This window comes from Aquila chrysaetos, chromosome Z (genome assembly GCF_900496995.4).
Source record: "Aquila chrysaetos chrysaetos chromosome Z, bAquChr1.4, whole genome shotgun sequence".
Taxonomy (NCBI): Eukaryota; Metazoa; Chordata; class Aves; order Accipitriformes; family Accipitridae; genus Aquila; species Aquila chrysaetos.
In genome coordinates this window covers 1,725,982-1,747,573 of record NC_044030.1, presented here as the reverse complement: position 1 = coordinate 1,747,573, position 21,592 = coordinate 1,725,982, and the positions used below count along the sequence as shown (strand labels likewise).

The 21,592-nt window shown below is 39.2% G+C and overlaps 2 protein-coding genes across 10 annotated transcripts in view; one reads left to right on the top strand and one right to left on the bottom strand.

Annotated features, from left to right (window-relative positions):
- The window catches only part of KIAA0825 (KIAA0825 ortholog), a 253,319-nt gene extending 237,701 nt beyond the window's left edge, over positions 1 to 15,618 (bottom strand). Inside the window, exons 1-5 of one of the 6 annotated variants that reach the window (XM_030004906.2) lie at positions 14,821 to 14,895; positions 14,003 to 14,113; positions 13,140 to 13,200; positions 8,269 to 8,270; positions 3,626 to 3,718 (exon numbers count right to left, since the gene is read on the bottom strand). The gene's annotated coding sequence lies outside the window, so the exon portion shown is untranslated. Of the gene's footprint in view, positions 1 to 3,625; positions 3,719 to 8,268; positions 8,271 to 13,139; positions 13,201 to 14,002; positions 14,476 to 14,820; positions 14,905 to 15,408 lie in introns of those variants that run through there. The other 5 variants (XM_030004909.2, XM_030004910.2, XM_030004907.1 and 2 more) reach the window with 5 other exon arrangements.
- Positions 14,561 to 21,592, top strand: part of SLF1 (SMC5-SMC6 complex localization factor 1) — a 43,104-nt gene continuing 36,072 nt past the window's right edge. For 2 of the 4 annotated variants that reach the window (XM_030004916.1, XM_030004912.1), the window contains exons 1-4: positions 15,020 to 15,145; positions 15,630 to 15,743; positions 15,901 to 15,976; positions 19,537 to 19,780. In XM_030004916.1, coding sequence (XP_029860776.1) covers positions 15,630 to 15,743; positions 15,901 to 15,976; positions 19,537 to 19,780 — 434 coding nt within the window. In that variant the 5' untranslated portion in view covers positions 15,020 to 15,145. The other 2 variants (XM_030004915.2, XM_030004914.1) reach the window with 2 other exon arrangements.

The window sequence follows — 21,592 nt, the reverse complement described above, 5'->3', positions numbered from 1 at the left end:
ACAGGCCTAATTTAAGACTAATCAAAGCTGTTTTAAAAGATTCTTTGGTAACTAGTCAGAATACACCAAAACAATAAAAGCCTATCTTTGAGGAATCCATAAAATCACTATGAAATGCAGAGGTATATGCCTAGGTGGTGTTTAGAGTTCCACAACAAGAGAATTATGCTTTCTACTAATACAGCAACATTTTAGTGTTTTTTTAACAGTTTGGGCTGGCAACTGGCTCCCCATGATCTCCCATCTTCATGGCCAGACATCCTCCTGCTTGCCTTTTTATTTTGTTGTCCTTGTTAGCAATGAGTAAGAGTTTTAACAGCTTACTGTATTTTTCTCCTTCAGCACTGCTAGCCAAAGCACAATTTTGATACTCAGCAGTACATTGATTCTACCACAGGTCTGCATCAGATTAGACCTGCATGTTCTTTTATTCTAAAAAAAGGATCAGATCAAAAGATCACATAAAGGAGAAAAAAAATTATATGAGAAACACACAGACAAAAGGTATTCTCAGTTTTAATTAAAAGGACATTGATTTAAGTCTCTTTAAGTGAAGTGCTTAGTCTTGACTATGTCTTGACTTCTAGTTAACTATCAGTTTGAATCCAGTGCAGAACTCATAACTGATACCAGCTAGCTTTATGCATTAAAGAAGCACAGATTATGTATCATTTAGGGTTTAAGCACTACCAAACATAATGGAAGTAGGAGATAGGAAAGGCATCTCTAGAACAGTATATTAAAGTACAAATGCACTGACTGATACGAAAGTATGTATACACCACATGTACTTAATGGTAATCAAATTAATTGTACAAAACTAAACCTTGTGTCTAACTGGTTTGCAGTTCTGTAACTACCAGGAAAGCTAGATTTTTTAATTATTCTTTTTTTTTTAAAGACAGGAATGTCTTACTAATCATAAGCCATATACAAATGATTTTTTCAACTAGTTGCTCAGAGGTAGTCTTTATCTTCCCAGAGCATCCTCTGTATTTCAATTCAGTTTTGTCTCACTTTGTTATATCTTTATTTCGTGGCAGGAAGTGCCATCACAACTATGATGCTACAAAAGCAAAAAAAAATGCATAACCAAGTGGCACTTTTAAAGAATATTTATCCACAATACCTTTCCATTGCTGCTGAAAAAGCAAGAAAGGAAAATGAAGGAATAGTTATAGTGAAAAGAACTTCCTTCTGCTTAACAATCTCTTACACTATACTCTTGCACTCCAGCCTGAAGCTCCTCATCATAGGGCAAGCAAGAGTCCTGCAGCTGGCAGCTCATGAAAGAAACATCTCGTACTTCACAGTGAAGTTCATTTACCTCTATACTGTTAATCTGTATATGCCATGGAAATGCCATGTGGCTATGATTCAAGAACACTCATGGAGAGCTCTAATACATTCTACCATCTCTTCTGGGAAGATGATGTGTCAAGAATACTATTTCACAACACGATAAGAGGCAACAGTGTTAAAAGGTGGGAGGGGGAATTGTAACAAAATGCATTCACACAGGGGAAAATAAATCCTTCTTTGGGACGAGACCAGGTCATAAACTACCACGTAAGAAGGAAAGACAATCAGCTGATTTGTGATGGAGAGAGGGGTTCCTCCTCCCTATCATCTTAAACAACTACTATAAAGATATTATATTAAATTCTCTAGTGGAGAAAGCACTTAGCCTTTGGTTTCATGATTAAGAGGGCAAGTGTTCATAAATATCTTACAAGTGAACGCCAAGCACTGTGTTATTTCTTACATAAGTACAAGACTTTCAAATGAGTTGTGCAACCAGCCAAGAAGTGGAACTACAGTGTAAACAATGTGCACTACTTGCCTATCACGTGAAATAAATCTTTTGCTTCAGAACAAAACTGGACTGAAAACTAAGATCTAATTTTTTTTTTTTTTTGCAAGGAAAGACTACATTTCAGGCTTCTAGAGGGAAAGAGAGGGGGACACCATAGACAAAAAAAAAAAAGGAGTAAAAACTTCTTTCTAGAGTCACATTAACATTTCAGCAAATTTCTTTTTCCTTGTATTAATTTCATAGCATTTTATATCTTTTTAAAAGTTAAAAATTAATAAGCCATATAAGATTCAAGCTGGAAACTTATATTACAATCAAATTTTTAAGGTTCAATTTATATATTTTTAAGTTTAACTGCCTAAAACTGAGTATAGTAACAACTCTAGCAGAATATCCTTCAGAAGCACGAGTTGTGACCAAATCTATTTTTAAATATGAGTTCTACATTGAACCTTAGCGTTTCAACCCTATTCTATTGATCTGCAAGATAAATTATGCTTGTTGTGACCCAGCCAACAGCAGGTGGTCCCAGCCCAACATTCCCTTCACTGGTACACCACCAGGAAACAGTATGGAGGATGATACAAGCACAGACAAAACATCCAATGAGAAAATAGTTAATGGTATGTACTCTGAAAAATGAAGAAAGAGTTCAGGGATAGAAAAGGGAGGGAGCATTTATTGAAACGACATATTTTTCCTAGATAAGCTGGTAATAAGTGACATTACAATATCCTGCCTCATGCTAATCTTTGGAGCCGAACATTGTTCAGGAACTTTAAGTTTGTTCTGAATAAGAGAATCAAAAGTCTATTGCTTTGCAAGTGTGTATCATGGAATGGCATTGAACAAATAATTTGATTTTTAGCACCAAGGCAGACTGGAATACTTTTCCATTTTTTTCTTCTATCACAGTGTGCACCAGGGAGAAGTTTATTATAGGAAAAGAACAAGTGCAGTGTATTCCTCACACCCCCTATATCTGCATTACCTAACAGAACTCACATGCTCCCAGTCAAATGGTATGGTAAGAACTAAAAACATTGTAGAGCCTACTATTCCTATTTCGAATAATCCACTTCTTTATCTGTACTACAAGATAGTATAGCTCCCTAAAACACTTCTTCTTGGAATGATTACAAGTTTTTATTCAAAGTAGATTTTTGTACTGTTATGCGCTAATGGCAATGCAATAAAAAGAGTGGAGAGAAATTGATTGTACTGAGAAAAGAGATTCAGACAACTTGAGAGATAGGCCACATTTTCTGACCCTTTCTTCACAGGGTCAAGAGAGGTTTTCTGTGTATTACAGAACAGGCTGTATTCTGCTCCAAATGTAATAAATATTAGGGACTGTTGCACCTAAGCAAATGCTGTAAAGTACAATATGCTTTTCAAAAACAGTAGTCTCAGTTAGCTGCCATAATAACCGTGAAAGTCCTTACTACAAAGAGATACCCTATTCAGACTTCTGACAAAATTATACTAATCCAAAGTTTATACCTTTCCATTTCTTAACAGTTAAAACAGCTAGTCATTTTTATAGCTGCTGTAAAGAGATAAGATTTTATAAAATGGTTAATCTGAACAAAGCTTGCTTAGAACTTTTTAAAAACTCTTAAATGTAGCATCTCCCACATTTTCTTCAATCAATAAATTTCATATATATTCTTCATTAGTACCAATAAGCACTTCCCTAGAAACTTCACAGGTCTCATCTAACCACCCAGTTAGAACTTGTTAAGCATTTATAGTTTACAGCAAATCAGTTTCAGAATGTATCAATGTACAATTCACATTAATACATACCTTCAGTCAGTAAGTTCTCTCTGTAACTGAAATCTTCTTGTTTTCAGTTTTAAGAGACTATGCATAGCATTCAGTTAATAGTTCATCGTGGTCCTATGTAAAAAGAAGGTATTAAAATTACCAGTAGGTAGTATTTGAGGAACTAACACTTTCACAAATAAAAATCCTAGTTGCTTAAGTATTATATAAAATTGCTTATACAGTAAGACAGTATGCTTCTTAATTCCAACTGGTAAATAACAGTCCAAGTTCAAAATGTTAAAAAAAGTTTTAACTTTAGGAGCCTCCATTTCTGCTGATACTTACTATACAAACCATGGTGCTACATAACACTTCACTTTGTTGTTCCAAAGGTATAAAAGCAATGGCAAGAAGACATGTAGGGGACGGGAAACTAGAAGGCCACAGAATCTCCCAAAATAACATATGGTAGCTGTAAGAAATGCTTAGGCAAGGTCCACATAGCTCAGTAGTTTCAATGAGAATAATCTACCTTGCAGTCACTCACTTGTAGAACAAGCATCTTAGAAAACAGAAGAGGTGGAAGTTTGAGATGAACATTCCATATATGAAGAGGGCTTACAAGAAAGATGGAGAGACTTTTTACCAGGGCCTGTAGTGACAGGACAAGGGGCAAAGGTTTTAAACTGAAAGTGGGTAGATTTAAATTGGACATAAGGAAGAAATTCTTTACTATGAGGGTGGTGAGGCACAGGAACAGGTTGCCCAGAGAGGCTGTGGATGCCCCATCCCTGGAAGTGTTCAGGGCCAGAGTGGATGGGGCTTTGTCTAGTGGAAGGTGCCCCTGCCCATGGCAGGGGGGCTGGAACTAGATGATCTTTAAGGTCCCTTCCAACCCAAGCCATTCTGTGATTCTACAACTCTATGACTATTAAAAGAACTAAAGATGGACTGCTGCATCTAGTAGTGGTTGTGGACACTAACATAATGAATCAAATCAGCTAAAAACTAGCTCAGCAAAAATATCCTACCAACCTTCTGTGGCAGCCACTTACCCTGTGCAAGCCCATTTATCCCCATTTACCAGGCAGCTGTAATAAGCACCGATGATGGCATGGGGCAGGTGACTGCAGTGAGTGGCTGGTGCAGTCCTGCCCACTTGGCAGCAGTGCCAGTTTATGCTAGATTAAATTGACAAAACTATGATGAAAATGATAGATTGCCTGCATTAGACTTACAGACCTTGAGAAATCATCTCTACAGAGGAACTGAAAGGACTGTGTTTACACATGCATGCTAACATACCTGAATGGAAAGTTCCATTATGTTTAACAGCAATAAAATGGGAAAGCATATGTAAGAAATAACAGGAAGTATCCTGCTCACCTATTTTTGTTTCACAATATTTTAAGCAATTAAAAATATTTTTACAATGCTTTCTACATGCATTAAACTCATTTTTAATTAAGTACTGTTTATTAAGAAGTGGTTCTTTACGTGCAAAAGAACTGGGAAGTCTTAACACTTTCCAGGCTTTTAGCTGTAGTACCCCAGGACTAAAGTTCCTGTAACTCAGAAGTTCTGTAGAAGAATCAGCAAAGACGAGCAAAGGAAGTTTAAACGAATCGCATGTAGGTTTGACAATGGGATAGCCGCTGTTCTTTGACCAATACTTTCACATCTGTGTTTTAAATTAAGAAGAAAACCAATAATGCCTGTATTTTTTCCACTTTTTTTATTACTTTTCTGGAAATGGAAGCTATGCAAAAAAATATATAAAAAATGACAGTAAGATTGTAACTCCAGCCCACAAAAGCCAAGAAATTTAAAGTTAGTCTGACATTCAATCCTTAAATCATGCAATTGTGCTTCTTTTTTAAAAAGCAACAATGCAAGTTAATGACAAGTTGTCAGCCCTAACTTTGAATTGCCTGAAGTTTGTCATTTGGTGTTTGTGTCACAACCTTAATGTTATTTAAATGTAGTTTTTAGTATCTATTATTTAAAAAGGTCTACTTTACGACAGCAAAAAGCTTTGATGGAATAAACCTCAAAGTACACTGTAGTGCTGGTATGCCACTTCATTAGAAGTAGTGCATAAAACATATGCTGTTGACAAATCTAATTCATTAAAGGTGAGGTAGATGCACTTTAAAACAACTGGATGGCATCATTATCTACAGTTCCTTTTATAAATTATTCTTCTTTTCCCTTTTGACTGAACTTGTCAGTGCTCCCTTTTCAGACTGTGAATGTTTTTACCTTAAAATTCAATACCTTCAACATGTTTGGACAAGTTAAATAAGTAGCGTATTTGCTAAAACTAAAATTGTAAGCAGAAACATTCACAGTGATTATTTCACCTATATTAACTAATGAGAAATAAAATTAAGCCACAATGTATAAGAGTTTCAGCTTTATCAAACATAAAATTTAAAAATGAAGAGAAGAGGAAATTACAAAGTACAACAGAGTAACATTCTGGCAGCATTTTGCATTGCTATTCAGATGACTTGGATTTGATATTGAGTTGAATTCTGCAAGAGAGAAGAAGATCAGGCACATCACAGAGCTGACAGCTGACATATTTAGTTATAAAAGGAAGAATTTCTAACTATATTACTCAGACTTTTAGGCAAAGACCAGTATTGGTATAGGAACTAAAGGCTATAGGGTCCATAAATAAAGTTGAGCTAGTATTTAAAGCATGGCCCATCAGTGGTGAATTCCTTGAGCAACCTTCCAACAGATAAGACCCATGTAACTAGTCAAAAACTGATCAAACTCCATCTTAGAATATTGTTGCCTGTGAGAACATGTAAATTTTTCTCCTCAGCCCAGAAAGAATGAAGTCCTTCTATCACTGTGGTCTCTAAAACCCAAATCATAGTGCAGGAACTTCATTGAATCGACTGAAAAATAAGGTGAAAAAAAATGCTTTTGAGGACTAAATATATAACTATAACTATATAACACAAGTTATGGTTAAATTCCACTAATCACATATTCAGCAAAATTCTGAACTACACTGTATACAGGGACACTAGAAAAAAAAAAATCAAAGACTCCTAATCAAGGATTCTTTCTCTAACATAATTTTCCTTTTAACTCCTTATAAAATGATCCAAATCTACCCATTAAAAAAATACAGAAATTTTTGCATAGAATGCATAATCATATTTCAATATGTCAATACTCTGTACAAATATTTTGTAATGAATTGGCTAGATTAGCAAAGAATTTTGCCTTGTTCAAGACCATGTATAGCACATAATACCATGCTATATATTTCTATACAGACACATGTACACATACACATTTTTAACTAGATGAGTGTCTCAGATTAATTCTATATTGTCTCTTGCAGAGACAAGCTCATTCCGATATAACACTTATCCTGAAAATTTAAGAGGTTGACGTTTTGCTTAGAAAAAATTGGCATATGAGTAACTTAAATATGGAAACACCTCCGAATATAATTCACCGAAGCCTATTTTATGCCTCCACGGATTGCAGCAAATCAGTTTCTGCAAGCAGCTCTAAATGTTTAACCTAAAAACTGACAGATTAATTTACCACATCTCAATCAGCATCTACCATTTACCTCATAAGATTTACATCATGTATGTCCAATATGCTACACATGCAATTCTCCTAATTAGTCTCCCCATTAATCCTCATCCTGCTCTTTTTTTGTTTTGTTCCCTCCCCTGCCATACTGTCTTTACAATCCCATGAGTGGAACAGTCATATTTGTTTAAGCCTTTGACCACCAAAACATGGGAAGAGTTAGCTGCAGATGGACAAGAGTACAGTGGTATCTCCACTCAAGGAGACTCATCTCAAAGGCCACCTGTCTCCAGAATCCCTTAGTGAACAGAATTCAAAATCATTCCACTTACAACATTCTTGTTACTGAGGAGATCCATATCCTATTGACAGCTGGTACTAGCAACTCTTCTTGTAAAGTAATTTCTTAGATTCTGTGAAGGGGGGCTTCTGTTTACCTCTAAACAACAGGGAAGTAGGACTTTGGGTACCTAAATTCCACTCTGGTCTGCCTAATAAACCTTTGAGGATGCTGCTGGGAGTGGGGAGGCAGGAAAAGGAGAGAAACAGGGCTGGGATCCTTAGAGAGTTTACGCTTATACAGAAGAGCCCATAATGCCTTCCCAAAGGAAGCTTTTGTGCTCCCCAATATCTCCCGAAAAGATGCTCTGTTCCCAGTCAGGGATTTCAGTCCTGCTCTTACTTCAGCCCTTACTGATGATCTTTATGAGCAATAATGTTGCTAACCACACAGCCCTTCTGTCAATACTGGCACTCCAGATGGGAGAAACCGCTGACAGCAAAAAGCTTCTACACTAATAAATGTCATTGCTTCATTGGGAAAGTGGAAGAAAAGAGGGAGACGCCTAATCTATGCCATTGCTTCAAAGGAAGTCTTTTATTCTTCCATGCATAAGGGGCTGCCAAAGCACCCCTTCTGCAAAAGGTCTAGCCACTTTTTCTGCAATCCTTATGTTATTTTCAGGAAGCTATTTGGAGGACCTCACCAATTCTCATAAAGCTCCTGGGACTACAGATCACAAAAGGACATTGCTGCCTCTTTCCTTGAGGGAACATTTCCCTCATAGCATAGAGTGGTATCTCTGGATTGGAGAAGGACTCACATGTCTTACATCTGGGTATGCCAAAGCCAAGTAGAATCACACAGTAATCTTCACAGTAACAAAACTCCACTTCTCTTAACTCCCAGTCTACCAGCGTGATGGGAAACAATCAGTCATTAAGAAAAACTTCATCCAAATGAATTCTTCACAAGACTCGGTGAAAAAAAATAAAAATTATGGATATTCGGCTTATTTTGCATTGAAACAGACCCCAAAGCCTATCTAAAGAGAAACCCACTCCTTACAGCGATAGGTAACTACATTAATATGATCTGGTTTTTGCTATTACTCTGACAGTTAATTTTGGATTTATTCTTTGGTAAATGCTGTCTACTTTTTGAGTCTACTAGACAATGATTTCTGATAAAACACACCAATTAACACATTATTTTAGTACTGAATGCTTCAAGACACTAAAGAGACACTGCTATCCCAGGGTAAGGTTGCCTTCAGCGGCAACCTGGAATTCTTAGGGATGGATGACAAAGAAAGTTATAAGAATACAGTATTTATCTGCAAGAGCTGCTGATGACAGGGGTTTCACTTTAACTTAAGGGACAACTAAACAGTAAGTTACAAGGAACCGCTGTGATACTCTGTTAACCTCACCTTAAGTACCAAATCTACGTCTGATACCTGTATGTAACGATTTTATATAATCTTCCAGTTACATATGGTAAGATACATAGACAGAACTGTAACATACTGTAGGGTATTTTGACACCAGCTTGCTCTTGTTGTACCTTCATTATCTTCCGTATTATAATTTATGCCATACTTCCTCCTAACTTCTTTTTAGTAATTTTCTTTTCTCCTCCCATCCACAATCCTCTACACCTTTTGCCTACCCTCTGTACTGACCTCAAGTATAGCAAACAGCGGAGAAGGTAAAAAGTGTACATGCAACACGTTACCCCACTGGTTACATCATGTCTAACTTGATTTTCTAATGTCTGTGAGCCAGGGTTCATATTTATCTGCATTATGGGGCATCAATCAAGCTGTTGGTAGTTGTCTAATAATAAATAAAACTTGGGGGGGGGGGGGGTTTATTGCAGAGAAGAAACCATTCTGGAATATTCTGAGTATATACAGTGCTATTTAACAACATACAATTATTAAGAAAAATTTCTAATTTCTGCTACTATTACACACATTCACCATTTTGACTGCAGTTACTTAGAGAAGAATAATACACGAAAAAAAAAGCATTTTAAAACCACATCCAAAAATATTTTAAAAAAATTCAACAAACACAATTTGAATGAGCTTATGTGGATCCTCAAAAAAAAAAAAAAAAGGTGAAAGGACTTTGATGAAGGAAAATTTGCTGACCACATCAGAATGGATCTCCTACGTAGGTGAAAATATTAGAAGGTCAGTGGGGGAATTAGGTCAATTAAGTATTCCAGGCAGGTATAGCGAATTTAGGTCAGGGCAGGAGAACAGTAATATAATTAAGAAAGAACGTCCAAGCAGCCAGAGACTAACTTATGTCCAGCAAGGACAAGAAACCTGAACTTTACGTGGTAGGAAAGGTTAAGTATTAAATGCAAAATGAAATTATTCCACTACCTATATTTTAAGAGAAAAAAACATACAAACAAACAAAACCTTATTCCAAGTCATGAGTGACTGAAAGTGCACTAATTAAGCGCAGCACACCAATTCATTAATGAGTGAACTAATACACATAAAGTATATAGCTTGGCACCGTTTACAGAAGAGTTATTGAACAAATTGCTGAACACCGTTCTGTGCTCTCTACATTTGTCCCTCAACACTGATTCACTGACATACATTAACGGAATGTGAGTTGGCAGATGAATGCAAGGAGATAGGAAGATAGGCTGAGCTTGCAATGATCAGAAAAGGAAATGTTCTTTGTTAAGAAAAATGGTTACACAAAAGAAACACAAATGATACCTCCTGAAAAGACCATAAAGAAGATGTTTTTAAATGTAAGTACAAAGTTATGATAGCTGAGAGCTTACATAAGCAGCAAGGCTTGAAGAAAAGCAACAATTTTGACAATGCTTGCTCTGCCATTGCTATATTCATCAGCTCATGAAAGAAACTACAGGTACATTTAGAGAAGAACAATTATTATTAAGAAGCTATTCTAGCTTCTGTGGATTTATACTATGTTTATAATATTTCTAATTCTTGTAATCCCTTATCACTATAGAAGAAAATTTAAATTCCTTCACCATTTTGACAAAGCCAGAGTCAGTGCTTTGTACTGAAGACAGACTTATAACATGGACTTAAAACAGGGCACAAAGTTAGATTTTTCTCCACATGAAGGCAGTGTGGAGACACTTCATGCTGTTCTAGCTTTTAAGACTGACTTTTCAGTGTAGCTTCAGTTTTGGGTTTTTTTTTACAAAGCTGTGACTACTAAACGTTTGACCAAAATTTGCCTATGGCATTGTGTGCTTTGTTTTGTCAAAGGATACTGCTTAAACAAGTATACACACATTATATTGAGGCAACAGAAGAAAAAAGCTCTAATGAATAATCTTTTCAGCTCTGTAATTGTTAATGATGCAAAGATGTTTTTCTGAATACAATGGCCTTGCTATTTCTTTACCCGATTATTTGCTAACAGGTGGTAGATAAAAGTTCCATGTGTTGCAAAATGTAGGAGAAATTGCTTTTGGATGGCCTTGCAGTTTCTGAAGAAGCTTAGGACTGTAGCCCTCTCCGATAACTTAGCTTAGAAGTATCCATATGGATTACATCAAACTGTATGCTTAGATAATAGAAGCACTAACGAGCACTCTTTAGGATAAGATGTATTAAAACATGCAGAAGATCGCACAGTGCAGAATCATCCGAGAAGGGTCAAGTAGCGGACAAGTGAGGAAGACTACTGAAGACCACCAGAGGACTCCTGAAGACCACCAGAGACCTCAAGTACACCTGCGTGAAGGACATTTACATATGATAATGAGTTCCTGGAAAACTAATGAATATGTAAAACTTTTCTCAGAAATCTGATGAATATGTATATAGAACCTGTATATAAACTATGCAATTAACCTGACCAGGCACACACAATAGGAGGAGAAATCCCCTGTGTGCCCAGCGCTGCAATAAAGGATACCTGCTTAATAGTCTTCTGACTATTGAGTCCTGATTTCGGCTTTTCACGGCATCATTAATCAGTCAACTGATAAACTTGTTTGCATGATGGAAAATATTTTAAGCACATAATGCAAAGTAACTTCCAATAGATAAAAAAAATCTGTCAGATCATATTTCACAATGGAAGAGATGTTTATGCATGGATTGTATCACTATCACAATTACTGCAAGAAATTACATAAAATTTTCAGCATAGGAAGTCAAAAGGCTAGTGAGGGACAAAAAACGCAAAAAATAACCCCAAACCCTAAACTGCAAAGTTGAGGATAAAGTGGTGAAGGCTTGCAGAAAGAGACTGTGAGATTTAAGGACAAGGTTCAACAGTGAACACATTGATCATGGCTATACCAACCAATGAGGCCTGGAGAAAGATAACTGCACATATTATGTGAAGTAAAATAGCCATCTACGGGAAAATGTAAGAAGTGAAATTTCAAGGCAGAAGACATGGTGGTAAGACAATTATGTGTAGAACATAAAGGAAGCAAAAAGTATACGGTAGAAAGCTGTAACAGCGGAATGGAAACAAAATTTCTCTTTTTTCTGTTTCTCTAGGAAATAAAATTAAGAAAAATGCAGTTACAGAAGTCTGAAAGAGATGGGCACCTGAAACACTGTAAGTAAGCTCTTCTTGTGAAAGAGTAAAAGGAATACTTATTCCTCTGATCTTGGCTTCTTAAAGAACTGAGGACATGGGAGCTATACAGCAATTCTTGAGAGCCCTTAAAATGTAATTAGAAATCTTGTGAGAGAAATACTGTTTGGGTAGCACTGAAAATCACTTCTGAATTTTTATAAAGGATGTCATGTGTACTGTAGAAGAAAAAGTGTAAAAGTGGATACTCATCTAAAACCCAGAGACAAACAGCTTAAATATAGTTTATAATACTGAGCAACTGAACCATATATTTCACAAACACATTAAAAGAACAAAGAAACCTAAAGGTACTGAAAAATATGCCAGTTAAAAAGACTGCTCCCTAGACCTATGGGACCTAATACTAACTCTTGTAAATAAGAAAAAACATAACAAATTAAGAGATATTTAGCTACTATAATGAGATCACAATAAGGATGAAAAAGAAGAACATATTTTAGGCTTTTTATGAAAAAATAATAGAGGAAGAGGGTAAGTGAAATCCAAACTTACCAGACATCACTGAAATGAAGGTAAAAACACATTCTTAATTTCTTAAAGCTACACTTCAGTATCAATGTATTTTGAAGTGAAAATAAATGTGAAATGTTTGATGTCTCAGTTATTTTGATTCCACATATGTTATGTGCCAGGGACAAGAAAAAACAAATAAAAACTAGAAAACATTTCATTCTCAAAGGTAACAAATGGTCATCATATAAGTATGCAACTTCTTTACTAGTAGCTAGTTTACAGTACTGTGTGCTGAAATTTATGGTACTGTATGCTGAAGACTTCCCCAGCCTGTTAGGAGCCCTGTAGCATAAAACTGGTATTAGTTACCAGTTAAGTAATGGTTAGTAGCTAGTAGTAGTTAATAAAACTGTTTACCAGAAAGTAAAAGTTTACAAGAATTAAAATTAATACCTTTATAGTGCTCACAACTCAATAGTAAAGGTATAAAGGTTCAACCGGTACAAAATAGAAAATGCAACTAACCTTCATTGTCAATCAAGAAATGCAAGCATAAATACAGCCATTTAAGTCTGAATATTCAAGTAGCTGTTTAAAGATTTTTAAGTGTCACTTATACCAAAAACTAATGACAGAGGTTGTTGATGGTTACTTCTTCATGCTTGCATACAAAAATATAGCTGCAGTGTTAAGGAAACAGAAGATAGGAAAAAAACTTCCATAAGCATTAAGGGTACCAGAATACTTTATAAACAGCAACACTAGACCCATCTGAGCCCTGGCAGAACTATTTTTCCATTCTGATATTTGGTAAACTCAGAGAGATTTAAAACCAAGTGTCCAATGTGCTGCCAAATTTTAGATGTCCGGAGCTAGGTGGTTTTGGTTTTATTTCCACAGGAATACCTATGTTTTGTAGCACTGGTGACGTCAAAGCATCGCTGCTACTGATCTAAGCTGCAGCGACAAACACTCAGCACTTGTGAAAGTTTTGCTGTACGTATCTCAGTTTACAGGTCTTAAAAATGAAACAGCTGCCTCAATGAGTACAGAGCGATTTGTCCACTATCACGTAAGAATTTTATGGAAGAGGAGAGTAGCATTCAGTTCTCTAAGGAGGCAACTCAATCATCTTGTTTTTGCTTGAATCAGGATTTGTGCCTTCTACTCTCCAACCGCATAACAAAGGAATAAAAAAGAAAGCGTTCTACAAAGCTAATTTTATTCATTATGAAGCACTAAGAGATTTCTTGTGTGCTATCCATTCATTGCATTACGTGCACCAGGAAGCAAGTCAAAAGTCATCCCTCAAATACACAAGGGACCAAAATAAAGTTTCAGAAGCAGTCATAATCTTGGCATTTCTACATTTCTAAACTGAGTGCTTGAGGTACAATCTGAATGTTATTTTCACCTTTTTATGTTGCTCTGTAATTTAAAAAAATCAAACACCGACTTCCACAATGGAGAGTCAGTACCCACTTGATCAGCAGGGCAGGAATCCCTTCACCAAAATATGTGGCTCGATCCTTTGGCGGTAGCGGTACCTGGTCATCCTCCCCGAGGATCAGCCATCATGTGGCACAAGAGAATCTGAAAGTTGCTCCGAGATACAGAGTAAAAGGTACGGAAGATCAGGCACCTCTGGTCCCTTTCCTGACTCTCACAGCCAGCCCGTTCCAGAGGGGAGACACTTCAACCTGCATCTACATCCAACTCCACCTGCTTCCTCTACTCAGCGAGGTCTCTTCCGTCTTCCAGCACACACCCCTACCAGACCGCCTTCCACTCTTCTAACTCTGCTGAGCAACAGAAAACGGGATTTTCAGAGACCCTGAGGCGGCACCGCCGTCCTTCCCACCTCGCCTCCGGCCTTCCAACCCCCGCCCCGCCAGGACCCCAGCCCGGAGGACCCTGGGCCTCTCGGCCTGAGGGAAGACCGCCCTTTCCCGCCCCACGCTGAGGCGCGAAGCCGGGCGGCCGCCGCCGCTCCAGCGGGGCCCCCTCAGAGGGGCGGCGGCACCGCCCTCCCGCCGCGGGGGCGGGCGCCCACCACCCACCCCCCCGCCGCCTCCTCGGTCAGCCTCGTAACTGCGCAACACCCGGCTGCGCCGCAGCCGCCCGGCGCCGCGGAGGAGAGGAGGTGGGCCGCGGGGAGGGCCGGGGCTCCGCGGCGAGGTCGCAGCGGCCCAGCCTTGACCTGACCTGACTTGACTTGACCCGAGCCGTCCCGCTCGGCGCCGAGGCCCCGGTCGCACGGTAAAAGGGAGGGGAAAGGCAACCCCGCCGGGGCCACTTACCGCGCCGGGCTCCCCCCGCCGCTCCGCGACGACAGCCCCGGCGACCGCGGAGCGTCAGTGACAACGGCCCGGAACGGCCGCGCCGACACATCCGGGGGCGGGGCGGGGAAGGCGGGAACGCGGCGGGGGTCGAGCGTGGGGAGCAGCGCCCGGCACGGCCCGGCACGGCGCGGCCCGGCACGGCGCGGCCCGACGGGCGAGAAAGCGCCCGCCACGCCGCCGCCCCCCCCCCCTCCCCCGCCCCCCCCACGGCGTGTGTACGTGAGGGCCGGCGGACTCCCCACCCGCGCCGTTCGCTCCCGGCAGCTCCTGCCCGGGACAGTCGGTGAGCCCTCCGCACCTCTGTGGCACTTTTCCTGAGGGGGGGCCTCCGCCGAGAGGGTTTGGGGGGGGGGGCGGCTTTCCCTCACGGGAGGCGGTGGGAAGCCCCCGACCACCCGCCGGTGCCCGCTTGGCAGCGGGGCGGAGGGTCGGACGGCGCAGCCTCCCGCCTGCGGGGGTGCGGGTTGCGCGGTGCCCACCCCGGGGGCGGGGGGGGCTCGGCCCGTTGCAGGCCGCAGTTCGGGGCGGGGGGTGTCTCTGGCCTACCCCGTTACCGCCTTTCGGGTGTCCGAGCTGTGGCAGGCAGCGGCGGCTTCAAAGGCGGGTAGCGTGGGTTCCTCGCCGTGTGTTTTCCTTTTTTTTTTTTTTTTTTTTTCTTTTCTCGGAAAACAAGTAGGAAGCGCTAGTAAGATCTCACGCAAGCAACGCTTCGCGGTGTGTGTTTTCTGTGCTAATGTTTCCTTTTGGTTTGGTTTTTCTTTCAACAGATGGCAAGCAGCAGCCAGAAACGGGTAATCCAGTTAACTGGATTTAAGAAAGAAGAGAAGAAGGCACTACTCAAATGGCTGTTCAAACTGGACTGTGTTTTTTTAGATTGTAAGGTATTGTTCACTAACGCACCTGATGGTTAGGGCAGAAAGAAAAAATGTGAGCCTTAAAGGAACGGTCTGCGCAGTAGTTTACAGTTGTGTATAAATAGCCAGGAAAGTTAAACCGTTTCCAGTGATAAAGTGTGTTGTGTTGTTCTTGTTTTATTAGAAATACAGAAACTGTACACATCTTATAGCAAAAAAGCTGTGCAGGAGTGAAAAGTTCTCAGCTGCCTGTGCTGCAGGTGAGTAAAAGATTTGCTGTAAAATGTCATAGGACCATAACATAGGACTGGAAGGGACCCTTAAAAGGCTTCTAGTTAGCTGTTTTTATTTTGTGAATGAACTGTCTTATGAGCCTTTGTTCTTCTTGTTTCATTAACCTAGATTTTTAACATAGTACTATGTTGAAGTTCTAATTTACTTCTTTTGGGTTTGGATATTTTCCTAAATTATATTCCTGCCATCTTGCTTTATTTTATCTGCATCTGTTCCCAGATAGAAAGCTTTGTTATATATTAGTTAGATCACGAAGTCACACCCAAATGATATGGGTGCTTATGGACCCATAAAAAATGGATCACCTGAAAAGGGGGCAGAGAGAGAGTATGGACACCTGCAGTCAGCATGGATTTTTGACACAAAATTCACACACAACATTCACTGGTAAACGTCACTGCCTGTAAGTTCCTGTTTATGCTGCAAGAGAAAATTCCAGGCTTTTGCCATTCTGAGACAAACCTCTAGTCTTTCCTCTTGCTTTTCTTTTACCTAAGTGTCCTGGTTTCAGCTGGGATAGAGTTAATTTTCTTTCTAGTAGCTGGTATAGTGGTACATCTTGGATTCAGCACGAGAATAAAGTTGGTAACACACTGATGTTTTCAGTTGTTGCTAAGTAGTGTTTAGACTAAGTCAAAGATTTTTCAGCTTCTGATGCCCAGCCAGCAAGAAGGCTGGAGGGGCACAAGAAGTTGGGAGGGCACACAGCCAGGGCAGCTGACCCAAACTGGCCAAAGGGATATTCCAGACCATGTGATGTCATGCCCAGTACATAAACTGGGGGAGTTGGCCTGCAGGGTGCAGATTGCCACTTGGGAACTGACTGGGCATTGGTTGGCGAGTGCATCACTTGCTTTGTATATTCCAATCCTTTTATTATTATTATTGTAATTTTATTATTGTTATTATTGTCGTTATTAGTTTCTTCTTTTCTGTTCTATTAAACTACTCTTATCTCAACCCACGAGTTTTACCTTTTTCCTTCCGATTCTCTCCCCCATCCCACTGGGTAGGGGGAAGTGAGCAAGCGGCTGCGTGGTGCTTAGTTGCTGGCTGGGGTTAAACCACAACAGTAAGGCCCAATGCTGAAATCGCATACATAAGCAACTAAAATGCTTTTAGAATGAGAATTCTGTATTTTGAGATTTCTTTATAGACAGATTACCTGGAAGGATTTTATGATGAGCTTAGAAAATCTTGTGGAGTTATACGATTTCACAATACTGATCTATTAACTGATTAAACGTGATCTTTAGTTTCTCTATATCATATTCTACCGAAGTGTTAAAGCTATTTTTAGGATGGCTAATCTTAAATCTAAGACATAACAGACAGAAATAAGTAACCGTGGATTTGGGTTTAAAGACATATGTAAATTTCTTGATTTCATAGTTGTACTTACATAACATATTAGTAGGCATTTTCAATCATCTATTGCTGCTAATAATGGGGGGAGGGGGTGAAAGTATGTGTATATATATACAAATGCGTCACCTTGTACTAATGTAAAGTTCTGATCACACTCTAATCAAAAAGGACATAGACCAAAAGCTTCTGTGAGTGAAACGATGTTAAAATGCAGATAGATTTGTGGCATAGCACTTCACTTTAACTGTGATAAACCTTTGAGTTAATGTTTTCTTATTTTTCGGTGTTTAAATCATCTGGAGAAGTTTTCTTCAACTGTGTGGAAACGGTATATGTAGTGTCCACACGGAAATGCAAAAATCTGTCGTGTTTCTATACTTGCAAATCTTCCCCGATACTATCTAGTACTTTTTATCGTGGAAGATGTGTGTCGTGGTTTTAAGCCCAGCCAGCAGCTAGGCACCACGCAGCCGCTTGCTCGCTACCCTCCCCCACCGCGGCATGGGGAGGAGAATCAGAAGAAAAAAAAAGGAAAACTCATGGGATTAGATAAGAACGGTTTACTAACTAAAGTAAAATAAAATGTAATACTAACAATAATAAAAATATAATAATTGTAATGAATATAATAACAAAGAAAAAAAAACCAAACAAGAAAAGGCAAGCGATGCACAATGCAATTGCTTATCACCCACTGACCGATGCCGGAGCAGTGATCCGCACCCACCCCGGCCAACTCCCCCCAGTTTATATACTGAGCATGCCATTCTATGGTATGGAATATTGCTTTGGCTACTTCAGGTCAGCTGTCCTGGCCATGCTTCTGCCCAGCTTCTCGTTTGTACACCTGCTTGCTGGCAGAGCATGGGAGACTGAGAAATGCTTAACTTAGAATAAGCGCTACTTAGCAATAACTAAAACATCAGTGTGCTATAAACATTATTCTCACACTAAATCCAAAACACACTGTACCGGCTACTAAGAAGAAAACTCTACCCCAGCCAAAAGCAGAACAAGGTGCTATTTTTGCATAATCATTGCTGTTGCCCTTGATGGCAGAGAGAGTGTGTTCATTCCTACTGCAGTTTTTCCCAAGTAAGTGTAAAAGATCATGTTTAAACCCATCTAGAACTCCCTAGAGGTGAACAGAAATACTAACAAGGATGCCAACCTTCATGGACTTCTAGCTTACAGAACTTTTGAGTTGGAAACTTTGTATGTTAAAAACACTTTCATTTCAGGTTGTGCACAGCATAGCTTTTCCACTCGTAAGTCTACTGGTACCTATGCTAGGTTATGTAGAAGTACCATCTGTGCTCCTGCACTGAGACATTTTGCCAGTCAACCCTGCTGTTCTGTGAAGCCAATTAGGTTCACACAATTCAAGTCAATCTCTCTTACAGTATCTTCTGTAGGTAGTGTTTCAATACAGGAGCAGGGTACTAACCACGGCTCTTGACCTGAACCTGTAAGAAGAGAGAGACAGAGAAAAAGGGGAAGATCATTACATACAGTATCAAAAGCATACATGCAGAAGATGAAAGAGGAAAGGTGGAGGAGGTGGAGCCAAGGGATGAGAGAAAAGGATGTGAAAAGAAGAAAGGGGAAAGACAAAAGTCTAAAACCGTATCCCCCTAATATTGGTATTCACTACAGTTGCAGTGCAAGTAATATTAAGAATATATTAAGGAAACAGCTTACATGCTAAGCCCTTCGTTCCTCTTTTTAATCACTGGTGGTAAAATATTTCTTCATTTTACTACATTTTAGTACATTTGTAAAAGTGTCAAATTATATTAAAAATAAAGGGTTAAGCATGGTACTGTGGAAGTCATAAGAACAAAATCCGGGAAGCTGAAAAGTTCCATTTGCAGATTTTTGAGGACATAGGCAAGTATTTTATCTAGGAAGAGTAAAAAGGTACTTCATCGTTAAAAGAAAACAAAATGATAATTTTCAGTGGTATTGTGAGATTTCTGATTCTAAAGTGTGAAGAGGAGAACTCTTGTAGTAGGAAGAAGTTTTTAAAATGGTACTTATAATTCCAGCTTTTATTTGCACAAGAAAGGTTGAAGTTAATTTTATATTAGATCTTCAGTTGATTGCCATTTGTCTGCACAAAAAATCTTTTGTGGTTGACAGTTCATTTGCTTTTTAGGAAAGTGGATACTAACTAAGGAGTACATAATTAATAGTGCCGAAAGTGGCAGATGGCTTGATGAAACAACGTACGAATGGGGATATGAAATTGAAAAAGACACCCATTATTCACCTCAAATGCAATCTGCACCTAAAAGATGGCGTGAAGAGCTGACATGCTCTAGTGCTCCAGGGGCCTTCCACAGATGGAAAGTTGTCCTCCCTGTTAAGGAAGGTGATAAAAGAATGGCGTCTATTAGAAGGTAGGAGGATGTGTCTTAAAGCTTAAATAATGAACGGTGGAACACTTAATTGTATGGTTGAACACATTTTTGTTCTTCCATCCCAGTTAATTTGGTCCATAACGACCTCCAGCTCTTCAAATTCTGAACGGTTTTCATTAACATACTTCCATACTTTTTATAATGAAATTACTTTAAATCTTTAACATCACTGCTTTTCTTGCTTTCTTTTAGTATAGTGTCAAAAATAACACGCATCCGCATATGCTTGCATCTTCAGTAAACTGCTTACAGGAACTTACTTTATGAGACAAGATACATAGGCTTACGTTTTTTATGAGAAATCATTTATTTTGTGTGGATGTTAAATGCAAATAGTAGCTGGAACAAGATACATTATTTCACTTGGGTGGTCCACCACGCTGTGACTGACCTGATCGTTTTTTGTGTTGCATCTATGCAACAGCTTCTTGTAGTTCTGAAGACCTAATTTGTACTGTAAGAGATGTTTCTGATATAATGTAAATACAGATAGTTCAGAAGGGAAAGGACAAAAGTATAAAGGAAAAGCAGAGAAAAGGAAAGCAACTGAAGTGCAAGAATTCTGGGACTACTTTTTTTTTTTTTTCCCCTCCATATTCTTCCTACATATTTTGATTCCGTGGTTTAAATACTACAGTGAATCACAAACAGAGCGTGTTAAGTAATATTTGCTTCCGGTGCAGGAAAAGCAGGCATCCCCTGACACTGTTTTAGAGCTTTACATTCATTGCAGGAGCAGATACTGTCCTCCTCTCCTCCTCTGTTGAAATCCCAGTTAGTTAGGAGTGCTCAGGTCTGGGCATGCCACAGATGCCCAGGCAAGAAGGGAAGTGCAGTTTGTCTGGTTGATGATGGTACAGGGTTGCATGCTGCATTGCAGAATGCCTGTCTGCAGTTCATGAAGTGAGGTATAGCTGAAGTTACTATGTTCTGATTTTGCCAGCTGAAGGTATTCTAAGTATGCTATTTTCTTGGCTGAGCGGAAGAGGTTACTATGTGCTGTCTTGTAGAAAGATGCACTTATCCTGCTATGCTTGTGAAAAATGCTGTTTCTTTTTCTGTAAAAACTGCTTATGCGGATCTTCATGATAACACTATTGAAATGCTGTCTTGCACAGCTCTCTGTTTGCAATGGAAATAACCTTTAACAGGAGCTACATCAGCAAGACAGGTGAACAGGCAATTTTGTGGAAGGAATCTCCTTTTCCTGACTGTTTCCCTTACACCAATATGGGTACCCTTTTACTCAGTCAGAAAACACTGTGAAAGGTAGATATTTTTTTGTCTCCAGCAAGTACTTTTTTCAGTCATAAAGGCCACTATTGCTTTGGGGAAAGATTTCTTTTTCTCTAATATTTACAATGCTGTGCCTTTTTTCCCCCTTATGTGCTTTTCCTGCCTTTAGTTGGATGGGTAAGTGTATGAGACCAGCACCATTTTCTTTTTACGTAACTGGATCATGAAAAGTAAAACATATATCCAGCATGTCAGCAGATGTTATTTCTTCCACCATCTTTTTGTCTGGCATCTTTTCTAAAAGATAAGAATAGTTGCAGCAGTACCACTCTGGAAGTTGCTCTTGGGGAAATTCTTACATGTAATGGTGTCCCAAAGAGAAATCTGCTTTCTGTGTATGACATTGGACAGCACCAAATGCTGTAACTAACTCCAAAATGAAGTAAAAAAGTGTATTTGCATTATGAAAATACCATGTTACAGTTCAGAAAAGCAGTGTTCCATTTTTGGTAAACCACTTAATTTACTGCAAAACTTAATTGAAAGACCATCATC